Genomic DNA, 18531 nt, shown 5'->3' with positions numbered 1-18531 from the left:
CATTCTGTGTTGCAAGCATGATGCAAGGCTCTCATAAATATGCCCCCAGATTTTTATCGTATTGTGAGAAGCTCAAAACTGCTGACCCTGGTTCCTTAAAATATCTGTCATAGTAGAGCATAGCACACGAGAAGTGGTCGCCGTACATATACTTTGGAGTGTCCATTCGAAACCTGAACATTAAAGACATCTAGGAACTTGCATATCAAATATGTACTCAACGCAACAAAGCAAGCCACCTTGTTGCACTGCACTGTGTGAAAGAGCTGGGGCAGGAATGAGCCATATTTAACATTAAATGGCACATGCCTGTTCTCTGCCTGCACCTGCGCACAAACCGCTGCCTCGCAGCAATGCAGGCACCAGCGGTGTTGTAGAACACCTTCCTGCACAAAAAACAATCCTCTGAGGTTTTTTACCTCTTTCTACATTTTCTACTTGTGCTGTAGAATGTAGAAAGAGGCAAAAACGAGGTTAAAAAAGCTTATTTCGCCTCATTACACCTCCCCATTAGAGACGTTGCATTATGACACATTCCCAGGTCTACCACTCATGGTAAAATTGGGAATGCGCTTACATTCATGTCTGTATCTGTGGTAACACCCATGGACCACCTCCCTGGGGCAGTGTTGTGCAACGCAACAACTTGCGCTGCCTTATGTGACTCCACATTTACCAAGACACGCAGGGCCACACAAAGTGGATGGAAGGAAACGATGTGGCTTAACTGCCAGAGTAACCAACTTTGGACCTGGGAAACATGGTTCAAGTCTCAGACTCGGCTCAACATCCTTCAATTCTAGGCAAATCACTTAGGGGCATATCATCAACAACCGGCGATAATTATCGCTAAGCGCACTTAGCGCTAGGATAATTATCACCGGCTATTGCTTCTTTTTATCGCAGAGATATCAGCGACGCTTATCTCCAGAGCGATAAAAATAGCTGAGTTAGCTGCCAAATCTGCAATTATCGCTGGGATTCCAGCGATAATCGCACAACATTTGACGCTACGTTGTTGATAGGGCACGGCATACTTAACCATGATACCCACCTTCCATTGGATATCATGACTAAGTTAAACTAAAAGCAGGCGTAAGGAAAGTAGCGCTAACCGTGGTTAGCGCTACTTTTCTTATCGCTATGCTTGTTAGCGTGCCCATTGATAATTGGAGAAATGTCGGTTAGCGACATTTCTCCAGGTTTTTTCGGAAGGAACGCCCACTTTGCATCTTATTAGAAATGCAAAGGCAGGCATAGGATAAAAGTGTGCTTACATGCAATTTTGCATGTTAGCAACCTGTTGTTGATAGGGCGATACTTTATCTCAGTTTTTTTGGCTTTTAAAGCCAAAAAAGCGGAGTTAAAGCCCTTGCTGATATGCCCCTTAATCTCCAGGGGGCATATTACCAAGGGCCTTATCGCTGCTTTAGCAGGAATTTTCCCCGCTAAAGCGGCGATAACTTTATCTCCCTATTACCTAGCTGTCGTTAACACCAGTTAGCGACAGCTAGTAGGAGATAGCGACCATCTTGGGGCCCACTTTGCATGTCAGCGCTATTTATCACTAATGACATGCAAAGTGGGCGTGCCAAGATGTTAGCGACTGGAAACAGTTGCTAACATCGCTATCTCCTATTACCAACTTTTGGAGATATTCGCGCTAAGCGCGAATATCTCCAAAAGCTAACACCTGCCCTGAGCAGGTCTTAACCATGTTATCCAATGGGAGGTGGATAACATGGCTATGAGCATTAGCTCGGTAATGCATGAATATCGCTGACTTTTCAGCAATATTCATGCATTGCGGCCGATTTTTATTGCTTAGGAGATAAACCTTGATAATTGCAAGGTTTCTAAGCGATAAAAATAGGCGAAGCACGGCGATAAAATTATTGCCTCTAACCCAGCTTAGCGCTAATTATCGCTTATTCTTGGTAGTATGCCCCTAGGTGCCCCTGAAAATGAATGTAACCTTGTGTAATGTAAATGGTGTTCCTATAAAGCGCTCCAATACCATCAGGTGAAGTTCAGGCTATAGACAACTGCAAAAAAGAAAGAAAATTGTCAAGAAAATGCACAATATGATCTTGTAAAGTGCTGCATATTCAATTCTAATGCAAACATAAATACCAAAACGAACAGGCACAGGGGATTAAACAGAAAGTTAATGTCCACACCTGCTTTATACAATCTGCATTTCACTTCTCATCATTCAAAATTTGCACTTCATATCTGGTCTTTTTGACAGAAAGCAACTTAAACTTTCCGCTTTATGGGGCATATTATCAAGGGGGTTTATCTCCACTTTTTTGGCTTTAAAAGCCAAGAAAGCGGAGATAAAATTATCTCCCTATTACCTAGCTGTCGCTAACACCAGTTAGCGACAGCTAGTAGGAGATAGTGACCATCTTGGGCCCCACTTTGCATGTCAGTGAAATTTATCACTAATGACAATCAAAGTGGGCGTGCCAAGATGTTAGAGACTGAAAACAGTTGCTAACATCGCTATCTCCTATTACCAACTTTTGGAGATATTCGCGCTAAGCGCGAATATCTCCAAAAGCTAACACCTGCCCTGAGCAGTTCTTAGCCATGTTATCCAATGGGAGGTGGATAACATGGCTTAGAGCATTGTTGGAAATGGGATCCCTGGCTGGCCAGGGCTTTCGCCAAAGTCAGTCAGAGACCACCACACCCAAGTCAGGGCAAGGGAGTTACACGCCAAGATAACCCCTACTCACCCTCTAGGTAACGTGGCGCGAGCAGCAAGGCTAAACTTGGAGGCGATGTAGGCTAAGTATTTGCGCACGCACCCCAGCAACAACAACCAAAGGCCCACCACAAAGGAAACTCCACACAAGGTTATATAAAAATAGCCTTTGTATTACACCAAAACACATTAGATAAAACACACACTTTACAAAGTGCCAGAGGCACGGGCAGAATTTACAGGGGGATATTTACAAGACAGGGCCACCTGGACCACTGTCAGGAATCAGAAGTAGCACTTTCAGAAATAGCACTTAGTACATAGAATATAAATTTACTTTAGCACAAAATAGCACACAACCAGTAACTACTGGTAACAGGACCTCACTAGCACCACCTGTGCTAGGGAGAAAACAACCACCTATGTATTACAATACCTGTCGGGGGTGTAAGAACATACACATGATGCAATGCATGACATTCATTCAGAGGTGTAAAGGCACATGACGCATAAACAATACATTCAGAGGTGCAAGGAACAGCAACACAATAGCGCAAAATCCACATTTGCCACCACCTGTGGCAGTCCCTGTGTCCCAATGTCAGGGCCTAAACGTGGCAGCTGCCCACGAAGTGCTGGGCAGCTGTGTAACAGAGTTGGGCCACCGCTGGAGCCTCGCAGGCTCTGGCCAAAACAATGTGGGCAAGGAGGGAGCCTCTCAGGGCTCTGAAATGAAGATGTGCCCCTTGAGCCTCGCTGGGCTCTTAAACACGAACGTGGCACCTTTGAGCCTCTCTCAGGGCTCTAGAACCAACAATGCCCTTGGTTGCTGTGGAGCCTCGCAGGCTCTGTAGAACAAATGCCCCAAGAGCCCCTTGGACTCTGTAAAAATGCGGCCACTGGTGGAGCCTTCAGGGCTGAAAACAAACTATGCCCCCTTCTGGAGCCCTCGTGGCTCAAAGAAAGACTGCCCCTCTTTGTTGGAGTCCCACTCGGGGGACTCGAAGCAATTATGGCCCTCCCAGACCCTCTCAGGGCTCTGCAGCAAGAATGGCCCCCACGACGTTGGAGCCTCTCAGGGCTCGTGACAAAAGGGGCCCGTGGAGCCTCTCAGGGCTCAGGACATCCAGCAATGCCCCAGTACGTTGGAGTCCTTCCGCGAGGACTTGAAAAACAGAGGACGGCCCCCCAGCACCGGAGACACAGCGCAGCACTCACCAGGACTCTGGGTGGCAGGGGCTCCTTCTCGGCTCCTTTGCTGGATCTCCCGGGGCTCCGTCTGCTGGCGGCGTGCTGGGCGCTCTCGGTGGAGACTCCGGCTCTCCCTCCTTCGGACCGGTCACCACGGGGCTCTCCCTGGGGCGGAGGCAGTAAAGGAAGCCTCTTCTCCACACGCAGGAGCGCGGAGTAGGCTCCCGCGGCTCCTGCTTCCTGGTCTGCGTCACGTTGTTCCTCCACAGCTTGCCTGACTTCCGGGTCAGACCTCGGGGGCCGCCAATGGCAGCGCGGCCCTGGAGGTGTGGAGGCGGGACTTCCGGGTCGCACTTGGCAGCGGCCCGGCAACGTTTTCAAAACACTCCGGGCTGCGGCGGTGACCCTCTAATTTAAATATAAGGCGAGGTGGGCTCTCGCTATCGGCGGCAATGTCCCTGGCAGGGTGGGCACCTGCCAGAGGACTCGAAAATCGGCACGGAGCGGGGCAAAACGCCGGGTGGGCTCCGGCTTCCACAAGTAAAGCGCTCCACTCAGATTGTACCGGGGTCAGAGGTGGGCTCTCCCACCCTCTGCACCCCCTTCCAGAGGTCTGCCCTCTCCCACCTGGAGAAGTTCCTCTGGAAGAAGAACCGGTCAGGACACTGGTTACAGTCATCCTACCCTTCAGGTCAGGCTGATCCTGAACCTGGCCTTCCAACCTCTGGTCTAAAACCTTCGGTGGAACAATTGCCTGGCACTCCAGGACTTCTGGGGACTTACACTCCATCCCCCTGAGGCTAACAAATGAGACATATGTTGTGTGACTGTCTGTCTGGCGCAGATCTCCCGCCCTCTGTCCACCTGACAGTGCGTGACGATCCCCTAGACCAGAAGTGGCACCACCCGGGTCCCCCCAAGAAGATCTAGCCCAACTGGCTAGTCCCTGGTCCACTGGTGCATCCACTGGGAAACTCATCCCCCAATCACTCCTCACGCTGGACTCCTGTACCCTCCCTACCGGAGCGGTACTGCCAGCCTATAGAACCACAGGAGGTCTGGTTACAGACGCTCCAGGTCGTCTACTCACTAGGAGATCTTCCTCAAATGGACTAACAGGACAGCCTAGGTCCCCAACCTGGTGTTCCCTACAGAAACCATCCAAGTCCTGAGGCAGGGCTTCGGGCGTCCGGGGAACCTCGGTCTCCCCCTCACTCCTGCTCCACTGAGCCAGGCAGTGAGCCCCTACACCCTCCTCGCTATCCTGGGACCTAGCTGGGCTACACTGCCTCTTCCACCACGCTGGGCTGGAATATACCTGAACCACTACTTTTGGAGTCACTCACCAATGACTCTAGAGAACCTCTAGCACTCTCCCAGCGCTCTGCTTCCTCAGCAAGCGCCCAAGGACTAAAGTATTCAGACTTCAACAGGTGCTGGCGCAACTCTGGACAACAAACACTGAGTAACTGCTCTTTGAGAAACATAGTCACCACTCCGTCCTCCTCATCGTCCTGGTTAGCCGCCAGCCACTCCCACATTGCCTCCCAACAGTCGTCCACAAAATACTTCCACTGCTGGTGAGGTGGTTTCCTAAGGTTCCTGAACTTCAATCTGTTCTCCTCCTCTTGGGAACAAGGGACCATACGTTGGGCACGGGGTAGGGGACTTTCTGCACTGAAGTCTAAATAGCTGCCACCACTGGACTCAGCCCTCCCTGGGGAATCCAGAAAATTAAAACTGCGCGCAGGGGATAGTCTATCCTCCAGAGCTACTTTGCCTCTGGTGGAGGCCCTCTCAGCCTCCTCTATCCTTTCCTGCGCTAAGACCATCTTGGTCTCTAGCTGTTGCTTCCTAAGCTCCAGCTGCGCCATAGCCTGGGCATGCTCCAACCTGAGCTTTTCTAAAGCCAGCTGGTGCTCCCTTTCTCTCCTCCTATCTTCCAGCTCCTCTGGGGACAGGGAAAGGGATGAGGCGCTGCCTCCTACGCTGGACCCAGCAAGGGACTCCCTATCTATGGGGTCTCTACTCTCTACTGGCGTCCAGGTGCTGTCATCTTCTTCCTCCTCTTCTGAATCTTCAGGGCTCCCCACAGACCCACCACCCTCCTGGTGTGGAGCCCGGGCCCTTTCCTCACTGCGCTCAAGATCCCATTGATCCTCTTGCCATTTGACCATGCATCTCCTAAGTGCATACCATCCTGACTGATCCGCCCCTATGCCTCTCTCTTCACAGAACTTTCTCAGCTCCCACACACCGTATGTGGCTAGATCATTGAAATCAAAAACCAGCTCCATTCTGGCAGACGTTCTTGGGAAAAGTTAAACACACAGGACTTTAGGTATCTGAACAAAACAAGCATTCAGCAAGCTCCCCATCCAGAGAACTTACAAACACGTCCAGTGCCACACACCATTCATCCACACACACCCCTCCCCAGAGATATCCTGGAAGCCCTGAGATCCCTGCACGCTTCCCTGGCCCTGGGCGTCTCGGTGGGTCCGCCACGATCCGCCGCCATTTTGGGCGGCCGTTTCTTCTTGTCGCCCTCTTGTTTCGATGACTTCATTGCCTCACCCCCCTCGATTGACCTGAGTGTCTCCACCACTGATCGAGGATCGTGTAATGTGCTGGTGACTTTGGGGCGCCCTGCTTTTCAAGGTTCGGACTCCGGGGACTCGGATGCTGTACTGCGACCCTGTTCGACATTGTTGCCTGAAACTATGGGTGGACTTCCTCCTGTCCCTGCTTCGATGACTTTGCCTGTGTCTATAATTGGGACCACCTCGCCCGCTCCAGTGGCGCATCTGAATTCCTGTTTTTCATGGCTCGTGCTTCGATTGTTAATGCATCGATACTTTCAGTTTGGACTACTGCTCACTTATGGATCTATCTACACCCCACGTAGCTATGCTAGTCACCATTCCACTCGATTATATGCTGATTTCGTATTTAGTATGTGGTTGTACATTGCCATGTGGTGGGTGGGGTTTGTCGCTCGGAAGGGTTGGGGGTGAAATGTACGACTTCTGCTTGATTCCCGGTATGCGATTTCGTTGCACAATTGTTTCTGATCGTAGGAGGGTGGGAGGTCCCCTTCTTTTAATATTTTGTGGCGCGTGATGGGATGTCGTCCTGGTCTGTTTTTGATTGTACTTGTCGGGTTGGGCGGAGGGCTGCGGCCTACCGTTTGTATTATAGTTATTCTGCTCCTCCCTCCTGTTTTCTTTTCTCCGCTTTTGTGGCTTTTTTGTCTCGTTTTTCTTTCTTTCTTCTCACTATATTTCGGGTTCTGGTTTAGGGCGACAGGCACGCTGTTTGAAGGGTAGGCCATAGCCTTCTACAGGGGTGCAGGGTGGGACGGGTGGGTTGGGTTCTATTTTTTGTTTGTCTTCTGGTTCTATGGCCCTTTTGTATCTCTTTTTCGTGAGGCCGCGTCTGTCCCGACCTCCTATGGTGTGTTTCGGGTGGGGGTATGGCATCGTTACTCCTCCTGCTATATTTCGGCTGTCTTTCTTCCCGATCGCCATGCCCCACTTGGGCCGCTAATCCTTTTGTCTCCTGTCCTCCCGCCATGGGGGGCCGTGTCGGCGTGTCTTTTACCTTTCTTTTTTCATATTTCCTGATTTCCCTTTTATTGTTCTGTTTTTCTTCCCTCCATTTTCCTTTCCCTTCCTCTTCCCCCCTCCCTACCTAGTCCCCCCCCCCCTTTTTCCTTCCTGCGTCCCAGAGGGTACTATGATGGGCGGGTTTTGATGCATTGTCTTCCGATCCCTCTGTTCTGGCTTGGTAGTGTCTCGGGTGGCGGGCGTGTTACGAGGATAATGCTCAGGGGCTGACTGTATCTCACATATCCTGATTTCTTGACTGCATTGTGTTGTCCCCCTGATATTTTGCCCCATGCCCCCTTCTTAATGTTGAGGTTGGTTACGGGATGTTGGATGCCTCCGTATTGCAAGTGTGCCTGTCATACGTCCTCTCCCCTTATTGTAAAATTAAGCCTTATTTACTCCTGTGTTTTAGCCCTCTAGTTTCTGTATCTCTTCTCCCCTATTGTGATTGTACGGCCTCTGCTTTGTATTGATTGCTTATGTAATATTTGCCTGGTGACTCCTGACTGTTTTGTACACTGCGGCCGGCCGGCTTGGTTGTGGGCCTCGATTTGTCTTCTTTTGATGTCAATAAAGGTTTTCAAAAAAAAAAAAAAAAAAAAAAAGCAAACTAAATGGGTATACTAAATGGGCTTAACACATTTGCAGCACACTGCCTCTGTTGTATGCCCCTATTAGCTCTAGGGTGTATGAAGAATTCAATGATGCCTTACTCTGAAGTATACAAAAAGTTATTGATGAAATGCTTGATTTAATTTCAGCCACTGATAATTACTTGGGATGCATCCCAGTACATTGGTATTGTGCACACCATGCCACTCAGTTTGGACACAGCTATAAGCAAATCTGTCTTAAACCTACTCCAATGAGAACCATTCATCCCAAACTGCTAGACCAGGTACTTCCTAAACTGGAACACAAGCAACCTAGGACCAGTTTCGTCCTGGTTAGGTCTCATTGGCCATGTATAGCTTGCTTCCAGTGGCATAATGAGCACAGGACCCACGTCTGGGCATACCTGTCACACATAGGGTGTCAACTGCAAGAATAAGATGTTGATGGATGGTATGCTTGAATTAATCTGAGCCACCACCAATCACTCTGGGTTGAATCCCAGTCCATCTATTTTCACCCACCATGCCAGCTCAGTTTGGACCCAGCCATTAGCAAATCAGTTGTGACTCTCTCTCTTCACTCTCTCAACGCCCTCACTCGCACCTTCACAGCATCTAGTGTCCTCAGCTTAGAACTAACGCACGGTCATTTACCAAACTACCTACTTCTCACACTTTCCATTGCTAAGATAAATGCATTTATTACATGACTAGTGTGCCCTCACATTTGTGCAAGACCTTTAAGGTATAGATAAAGTTACAACATAAAGCTCTACCACTCTTTCACCTGCCAAGGTTGAATGCTGTGGACATCAGCGCATGCTCCTTTGGTGAAAGGTCCTCGTCCTGGTTTACACGTCATCAAAGCGTTCAAAGAATGAGCGAAGGCATACACAGCCACGTAGGTGTGGTATGTGTAGCTCAGGTCATACAATTCAAAGAAATCTGAATCTTTTGTTTCCAAAGTTTGGCTCTCTGAGCAGAAGATTGATCTTTCATCCTTCTCCAAAGATGTAATTTCCTTAGTCTCCTGAGAGCAAGGCCACTTGCACTTAAACACTTTCTCCCAAAAATGTTTCACAAAGACATCATTGGGATCTCTTAAGGGATGTATGTGCGAAAGAAAGTCTTCAAAGTCAGGCATCTTTGTGGCATGGGGGGCTAGTCCCAGTGAGCCATTAAATATTTTCCAGGTCTCCCTTTTGAAGAGACCGATAGTCAGAGTGAAAGATGCAGAGAAGACAAACACTTTATCCGATACATTCTGTGCAAGGAAAGCCTCCATGAGCATCTTGACATGGACTTCGGGGCTGTGAACGATGATCACTTTCACATGATGCATTTGTGCAATGTCAACAATGTGAAGGAACAGCTCTCTGGCAAAGCTCAGATGAACCTTTTCCATAAAAGCCACACATCCCCCATGTTCTTCAATCAGCCTCTTCATGTCTTGTCCTCCTTGCAACCCCAGCTCATCATCAGAAATGATCATCCCGATCCAGGTCCAGCCGAAGTGCCCCATTAACCGTGCCAGGGCAACATTCTGGAAACTGTTGCTTGGAACTGTACGCAGGAAAGATGGGAACTGGACCTTGTCACTTAACGTGGAGAGAACAGATCCATAACTGATCTGTAGCAAGAGAAATTGAAAGAAGAGTTAGATTCATTGCACACTTTTTTCATTTTTAAATTAAGGATCCCAGCACACTCTCCTGAAACTTCTTTTCTGTTGCCCAATATCTTACGTACAAGTCAACCCTCTAAACATTCCTGCTCTCCTCATTCTTTTTCACAAATAAGATAAAGTAGAAGTTGTTAAGGTTAACCACTTTGTTTTTTCCTCGCACACTCTCTTCATTGTACTTTTTGAACAGAGCTTGTGTGTTTTGGTACTGTCTCTGCAAATCACCAGTTTCCTAGTCTGGTCTTTCTTCTCCTTCCCTCCTTCTGGTGTCTTCAAGGCTTCATTTCTTTGGTCTCTCCTGACATTCATCACCACACCTCTCTAGCTCATCTCATTTGCTCCTTCAACCTTTTCTGTCATCTTGAAGCAGATTTTTCTGTATTATTTTTTCCTTGCTTTCATCCCCAACTTCATGATTCTCTTTCTACTCTCTCTTTGTGTTGCTCCAGCTCCCATCTACATGGCACTTAAGGCTACTCTTTAGTAGAATGCCCCATCTCCATCCTATTGGTGAGAGCTTTGGTTACTTACTTCCCCTCCTTCTCTCCATGCTGCACCTCTCTTGATACCCTATGCTCACTTTGTCCTCCTCACAAAGTTTAACTCTTGAACAAGTCTATTTTCATTTATCTGACTGAAGCTTCATTTGGTTCTGCTGTTAGAGACTTTACGTTTACGTGCTGACACCTGCTGCTTAATTTCCCACAATTGTTCCTGAAACTTTACTTTAGTTTAGGATATTTATAAGACTGAATCTTACTGTATATTTATATAACTACCTTTGAAATAATCAGTCTTTGCTATTTTGTCTTGTTTTGGGTTATACCTAACCCCCTTAAGATAGAGTAGAACACTTTCCTAAAATGCTTGTTATGCCTACCTGTCCTAGCTTCATCCCTGATTGTCCACAAGGATGTTGGTTTGCAATATTTGAAAGACTTGCTTTTACTGAAACCCTTGTTATTCTGGCATTGTATTTGGTCTAAAGAGGAAACAAGTTTTGCAAAATCGATTATTTTAGACGGTCTTGCCTTAGATCATGTTCCTGATATCCCTTGGCTCTCATATATGAATGCATCTTTGAGTACTTTATCTTACATATCTGTATTGCATGACCAACTCAGAGTTTTATAATTTATCCTTCCTTTAATGTAAATATGACTGCAGGGTGTGTGAGGAGCTGAGAAAACCAACTGCTGTGTATGTATGTTAATTAATCTTCTGGACGGTTGTTAATTTCACTTATCTTCTGTGAATATCATTCAGCACCGTTTTGTCTTGACTAGATGATATGTGGGCATTGTACATCATCTAGTTGCCTTCCGCAAAATGAAGGTACACTCACCGGATTTGACGCCCTGTCCTTGTGATGGTCGGTCTAAACAAAGCACCCAGAACTTTTAATTGTTTTGTGAATTCTATGACAATCTTAGAGTTATTATCTTAAACTGATATTACTTGTACAGAACATTATAGACCATAATATTGCTCTAAGCTACCTGTTTGTACATGAACACCCCTTTGTATGATTTAATGTTGAACTTTATGTAAGGGAGGGAATACAATTCAGGAACAGTTGTAGATGTTTATAAAGGAATGAGGCGTTTGTTTTTTAAAAAATCTTGCTTTTAGGTTATTGTGTTTTTCATTATTGTCTACTATAGCTGCTTTCAACCTGCCAAATAAGGTTTTGAATCAAATGTGTTTGTTTTGAATGATACCAAATCAAGCTATAAACCAGTGTCATGCAGTTCCTGGGAACCCCCAGGACCTGCGTGTTTTGGATGACCTAAACTGAGGGCTTGATGTGCAGACAGACTCTGCTACTTCTTCAGTGCCACTATCACCTCTCTGTACTATACAATGTGGGATAGTTAGTTTCTGGCAACCACTGAATATTACAACCCCAATTCCTCAGCTATGGTGGAAACAATACGGTATCTTTCATTCAGTCACTCGTGCTTGCTTTTCTCAGAATGCATAAAATGATGGTTGGAAAGGTTTCAATAAGTATTTATTTGGGCAAGCTTCAGTCTAGTATGAAACATGTTAGCTGCGACAATCAAAGGACAGGTGCAGATGAATGTAATCGCTAGTACCAATATCGTGAAATGTAGATACATTTCTACAATAGTGCAAATAAGATGAATAAAAGCATGTTACATGAAACAATAGCATTGGCGTTCTCCTAAGATGCGTATCCTACCTAACCGTGCCTAGCCTGGAGGTATAGGTGAGCATATCTGTGTATGTGCTAGGATATGTCCTAATAGGGGAACAGCCATTACAACGCGGGTTTTACCACGCGTTACTTTTACATCGCATGCGATGTTACAAAACGTGGTAAAACCACGCATACCATTACATCGCATGCGCTTTTACAACGCATACCATGTAATGTGTAATGACGGCGGGGGTGGCGGGTGCGACTATCCACGTCGTTGTGAGGAAACTTAGGCTGTTTCCTCACAACAACGTAAAGCAAGCAAGAAGGAGGAAGCAGGATCCGACGGCGACGCTGGAGAGGAGAGAGGTAAGGGGGTTTGTGCAAGGACGAGGGGTAATTTTGTAGGGTTTAGTGTAGTTTAAATGTAGTGTGGTAATGTTTGTGTTGTGTGTGTTTATTTTAAAACGTTTTAGTGTGTGTTGTCGTGTTTGTTTAGTGTAGTGTTTTGGGGAGGGTAGTGTAGTGTTTATGTAGTGTAGTGATTTAGGTTTAAGAATAGTGTAGTGTTGTAGTGTTTGTTTATTGTAGTGTATCAGGGTTTACGGAAGTGTAGGGGTGGGAGTAGTATGGGTAGCGTAGTAGTGTTTTATGGTTTAGGGTAGTGTAAGGGTGGGAATACTGTGGCTGGCGTAGAGGTGTTTTATGGTTTAGGGTAGTGTAGGGGTGGGAGTGGTGTGGGTAACGTAGTAGTGTGTTAGGGTTTAGGGTAGTGTAGGGGTGGGAGTGGTGTGGGTAGTGTAGTAGTGTTTTAGGGGTTAGGGTAGTGTAGGGGTGGGAGTAGTGTGGGTAGTGTAGCAGTGTAGTAGTGTTTTATGGTTTAGGGTAGTGTAGGGGTGGGAGTGGTGTGGGTAACGTAGTAGTGTTTTAGGGTTTAGGGTAGTGTAGGGGTGGGAGTAGAGTGGGTAGCGTAGTAGTGTTTTAGTGTTTAGGGTAGTGTAGGGGTGGGAGTAGCATGGGTAGCGTAGTAGTGTTTTAAGGTTTAGGGTAGTGTAGGGGTGGGAGTAGTGTGGGTAGTGTGGTAGTGTTTTTGGGTTGGGGTAGTGTAGGGGTGGGAGTAGTGTGGGTAGCGTAGTAGTGTATTAAGGTTTAGGGTACTGTAGGCGTGGGAGTAGTGTGGGCAGCATAGTAGTGTTTTAGGGTTTGGGGTAGTGTAAGGGTGGGAGTAGTGTGGGTAGCATAGTAGTGTTTTAGGGTTTTGGGTAGTGTAGGGGTGGGAGTGGTGTGGGTAGCGTAGTAGTGTTTTAAGGTTTAGGGTAGTGTAGGGGTGGGGGTAGTGTGGTAGCGTTTTTGGGTTGGGGTAGTGTAGGGGTGGGAGGAGTGTGGGTAGCGTAGTAGTGTTTTAGGGTTTAGAGTAGTTTTTCAAGTTTCAAGTTTATTTTTTATTTGTTTTGGTACTCTACTGAGGACCACAAATTTTCTACGATAAAATTTAGTTACAAGTACTTTTTAAAATTTTACATATTAGTACAAAGCTAAAAAAGGTTTTAAGAATTTATAAAAGTTATAACAGACTAATTCGTTGGGGGGAAATTTACATACAGTGATCAAGTCCTTTACTGTAGTAATGCGGCAATTAATGTATATTGGATACAGATATTTTGTCCTGGCTGCCACTACTTTTTGATTAGGGCATGTAAATAAAAGATGTTCTACGTCCTGCTCCCCTCCATAGTAGAGGTTGCATAATGAAGTTCCGTTTGAGTCCCAACTTGATGTCAGAGATAGCACTGGTAAGATGCCAAGTCGTAACAGGGTAATTGATCTCCTAGCGCCATGCGAGAGATTAAAGGCTACGTATTGTTGTACTTGCTTAGGTGCAATTGTTTCCGCAAAGCTTTTATACAGAGTCAGCTTGGCGCAGTGTGAAAAATCAAGATCATAACTAAGTCTGGGGGTAAAACATTTTAAAAAGAGTTTCAGTTGTGATGGGGTCCACGTAAGCAACACATTTGCATTTATCTCAGCCAGTTTAAATGCAGTGGACATGTTACTAAAGAATACTTGATTCGAAGCTTCACAGTCGAAAGTCTCGGCTTTAAGTAGAGAACGGGGAGGTCCATCCTTTGCGTGCAGCAGGTTATATGCCCACCTAATGACATTTGCGATGGCTCTTGAATAGGAACTCGTGATTGAAAATTCAAGGCGAAGAGCTTGCACCGGGGTGGATTGTGATACCTTCAGCATTTTCCTCAATATCTTCCCTTCTTTTTGGTCCAGGAATGACCACTGTTTTATTGGAATATATTCCAAAGCAAATGATAAAACTGGAGTTATCTTTGTGTTATATACTTTAAGGAGGGATGAGAAATGTCGATTGCCTGAGGCCGCATATAGTCTTTGGAGGGCTCCGGCATGGACCTCGGATTTCCTAGTCAGGTTGTTAACCTGTAAATTGTTTTTTAAGGTCTTAGTGAAAATCCTGCCCAAGTAGGTGTATTCCTCAGTCTCTTCTATTTTTCCACCACCGAGTCTCCAGCAAAATGTGGTGCTTCTTTTTCTTCCTGAGAAGGAAACTATTTTTGTCTTAGTGAGATTCTGGATTAAGAAGTTTTCCTGGGTATATTTGTTCAGAGTGTCTAGAAGTCTTTGCAGACCGAAAGGCGTAAGATCTAACATTACGATGTCGTCTGCATATAGGAGGGCGTGGACATTTTGGGCTGCGATCTTTGGAGGCAGACTTGGCACTTGTTGCAGGTGCTGAGGCATATTGCTAAGATATAGTGAGAATAACAAGGGGGCTAGGAGACACCCCTGCTTGAGTCCGTTAGCTGTTGGAATTATGTTGGTCAGGCCCTTTTCACACCCCATTTGCACTTGACACCACGTACGCGAATGTAGTGTGATTATGATTTGTAATAGTTCTGGGATTTTTAACTTCCTCAGTTTTTTCCAGAGAGATGGTCTGTCAACTCGGTCGAATGCAGTTGAAAAATCAAAGAATGCTGCATATACCGGCTGGGATTTTCCTACAACGTATTTGTCGAGGATTGTTTGTAATATCCCAATGTTAGTGTAGGGGTGGGAGTAGTGTGGGTAGCATAGTAGTGTTTTAGGGTTTAGGGTAGTGTAGGGGTGGGAGTAGTGTGGGTAGCGTAGTAGTGTTTTAGGGTTTAGGGTAGTGTAGTGGTGGGAGTAGTGTGGGTAGCGTAGTAGTGTTGTAGTGTTTTTGGGTTGGGGTAGGGTAAGGGTGGGAGTAGTGTGGGTAGCATAGTAGTTTTTTAGGGTTTAGGGTAGTTTAGGGGTGGGAGTAGAGTGGGTAGTGTAGTAGTGTGGTAGTGTTTTTGGGTTGGGGTTATGTAGGGGTGGGAGTAGTCTGTTGTGTAGGTGTAGGGATGGGGATGTAACTTACCGTGCATATTTCTACCATGAGTATAGCTTTACCACGCATGCCTTTGCGTTGTAATGGCATGCGTGGTAAAGGCATACTCGTGGTAAAAGTATGCGATGTAATGGCATGCGATGTCATTGATATCGCGTAGTAATACCCGCGTTGTAATGGCACGCGTGGTATTAGTATGCGATGTAATGACATACATCCGTCCTAATGTAACTTAATGGAGCCAAGAATTCCCCTGGTAAATGCTAACCCCTCACCTGATGGTTATGAATGAAAGACCCCATCTCTGCATCGAGGATGGCACCCCGCAAGGGATGTCAGTTCTCTGCTTGTCTAAGGATCAGCCTGCAGAGTCTCGGTCCAGGTTGGAAGGAATTCCCCTCTGTGTTGGTAAGGGGGAGAGAGGGTCGTTTATACTAAAGTGGTCACTCCAGGGTTTTTGTAGAATCAATATGTTTTAACATCATTTGCTAATCCCCTGCTAATCCTTTTCTAAACAAACATGAGCCTATGCAGCTGGCTGTTGCCCATGAATGAAAAAAGTGGTGACCTTTGTACAGAATGAATCTACCATGTCTGGGGACATGTTCTGTGAACCTCAGGTACATGGATTGAGATATGGTACCAAGCGCCTGCTGTCTGAGAGACAGAACTCAGCAACTGGGGAAAAGGTCACCTGTGTAGACCGTTATAATGTGTGGATGGGCCGCAATATATGTAATTAGTATAAACATGATGGAACTAACCTAAGGGACATGACACCAGTTAGCCATTGGTTTATGACTAATCAGAATGATTTGAGACAGTAACTTTGTTAATCTGCTAATAAACTTTCATGCCAAATGTATTTCTCTCCGTCACCCTTGTGGAGCAGAATTTGCTTCACTGCTATCAATCTGTTATTGAACTGATTTCAATTCTACACAAAGGTCCAGTCAACCGAGTGTCGTCTGTATTTGGATTTGCACCAAAGGCTTTACACAGTGCAAACGCCATGCCGGGCTCCATCAATATGCACCTCCGTGGGCTCTAAAGTGAATAAAGGATAATCATAAAGGGGCCGATTCACAGAACTAACTTAAGACAAAATCTTCAACTTACTACTTTTGGTATTCACAGAAGTTAGGATTGTGTCTTAAGTTTGTCTTAAGACAGTCTTAAGACAGACTTAAGTTAGCATTTTGTCTTAGGTCTGTCTTAAGTCTGTCTAAAGACAAACTTAAGACAAAATCCTAACTTCTGTGAATACCAAAAGTAGTAAGTTTAGGATTTTGTCTTAAGTTAGTTCTGTGAATCGGACCCAAAAAGTCTAGGCAAGGGAAGGCTGCTGCTCTTTGCAAAAACAACTCACACATTGCTGGTGAGAGACACTGCACCACAGCTTTATAAATGAAGCTAGTGCCACTGACACCAGCCTTTCTTGTTTCTTTCCTTTTCTGTTACAGATCCACTGAAATCAGTTCTGAGCAGATCTGAAAAATGGCATGCCCATATTTGTGGTGGGGCACAGGCCAACGCAACCCCAAAGTAAAAAGGACAGCCACAAAGTGCCGAGGATTCTGTGCACCGCCTCCATCCAATTTTAAATATTCCCTCATATACCTTGCCAAGTATCAGAATGCAATTCTGAATGTGTGCATTTGATGTCATCAGATGTGTAATGTGACAACTACACTTCTGCTCAAGTTTTTTATTTAGTTCAAAAGAACTCATCTTGGCTGAGGTTAACCAACATAACAGACTGTTCTGCTACTGAAACCCTCATAACTACAAACAAAAATAGTCTTTCAACCTCCATGATCTTCAAATGTATTGTTGCAGTCTGTAGGGATGTCCTGTGGGAGAGAGTATGTTTTTATGTGGTTCTCTTGCTCCTTCTATGGAGATCTGGGCTGTTTCTGTTCTTGATCTCTATGGTGGTGATGGTTCAGGGGTTCCAGAGTTTCTGAGCCCTTTGGGTCCTCCCACATTCATGCTATCACCAATGTTTGGTTCTGCAGCTTCCATCACTACCTCCATATTTTCAATATAATTTTGATCATAAACCGACCCCATTAAGGTAATTAATGAGGTCGCCGATTGTTGGAGTAATGTGCCACTCTCGGTTTATGGCTTTATTCTGTGGTCTAATGTTGATACAGATTCTGATGCTTCCAGGTTGCTAAGGATTACTTGACATTAGGAGGGACCCAGGCAGTGTGGCCTGAAACCTTCTCAATGACCCCAAGTCTCTAAATTTTTATAATTTGGCCTCTACAATCAGGCAAGGTCAGGAGGGGAATTGGTAATGCCGTAAACCTACTGGATTCATGGTTGTGTTATTGTGCTGGAACACTGGAGTTGCATGGAGATTACCAAGCTTATAAAGAGATGTTGGAATTCAGACAATACTTCCTCTAGAGTTTCGGATTAGATGGCTGCGGAGAACTGTATTCATTACAATTCTTCAGCCTTTTATCAGCTCAGAAAGTTGTTGCAACAAATCAATCAATCAATCAGTGACACTTATAAAGCGCGCTACATACCCGTAGGGTCTCAAGGCGCTGGGGGGGGGGGGGGGGGGAGGCGCTACTGCTCGAACAGCCAGGTCTTCAGCTTCTTCCTGAAGGAGAGGTGGTCTTGGGTCAGGCGCAGGTCGGTCGGGAGGGAGTTCCAGGTCTTGGCGGCCAGGTAGGAGAAGGACCTTCCTCCTGTAGTCGCTCTTCGGATGCGGGGGACGGCGGCGAGGGCGTGGTTGGCTGATCGGAGGTGGCGTTTGGGAGCATAGAAGTTGACTCGGCTGTTGAGGTAGCTCGGGCCTCGATCGTGTAGAGCTTTGTGTGCGTGGGTGAGGAGGCGGAAGGTGATTCTTTTGTTGACGGGGAGCCAGTGAAGGTCTCTCAGATGTCCGGAGATGTGGCTGGTTCGTGGGATGTCGAGGATGAGTCTGGCTGAGGCGTTCTGGATCCGCTGGAGTCTCTTCTGGAGCTTGGCGGTGGTACCGGCGAATAGGGCGTTGCCGTAGTCCAGACGGCTGGTGACGAGGGCCTGGGTGACGGTCTTCCTGGTCTCGGTGGGGATCCACCAGAAGATCTTTCGTAGCATGCGCAGGATGTTGAAGCACGACGAGGAGACGGCGTTGACTTGTCTGGTCATGGAGAGGGAGGAGTCCAGG

At 46.4% G+C, this 18531-nt stretch overlaps 1 protein-coding gene across 1 annotated transcript in view; it reads right to left on the bottom strand.

Annotated features, from left to right (window-relative positions):
• Positions 1–18531, bottom strand: part of LOC144774130 (extracellular calcium-sensing receptor-like) — an 81814-nt gene that overhangs the window by 10533 nt on the left and 52750 nt on the right. Inside the window, 1 exon segment of the mRNA XM_078659153.1 lies at positions 8917–9759. Within this exon segment, the coding sequence (XP_078515279.1) occupies positions 8917–9759 (843 nt within the window).

The sequence above is a fragment of the Lissotriton helveticus genome, chromosome 8, assembly GCF_964261635.1.
Source record: "Lissotriton helveticus chromosome 8, aLisHel1.1, whole genome shotgun sequence".
Taxonomy (NCBI): Eukaryota; Metazoa; Chordata; class Amphibia; order Caudata; family Salamandridae; genus Lissotriton; species Lissotriton helveticus.
This window is presented reverse-complemented; position numbering and strand designations above follow the sequence as displayed.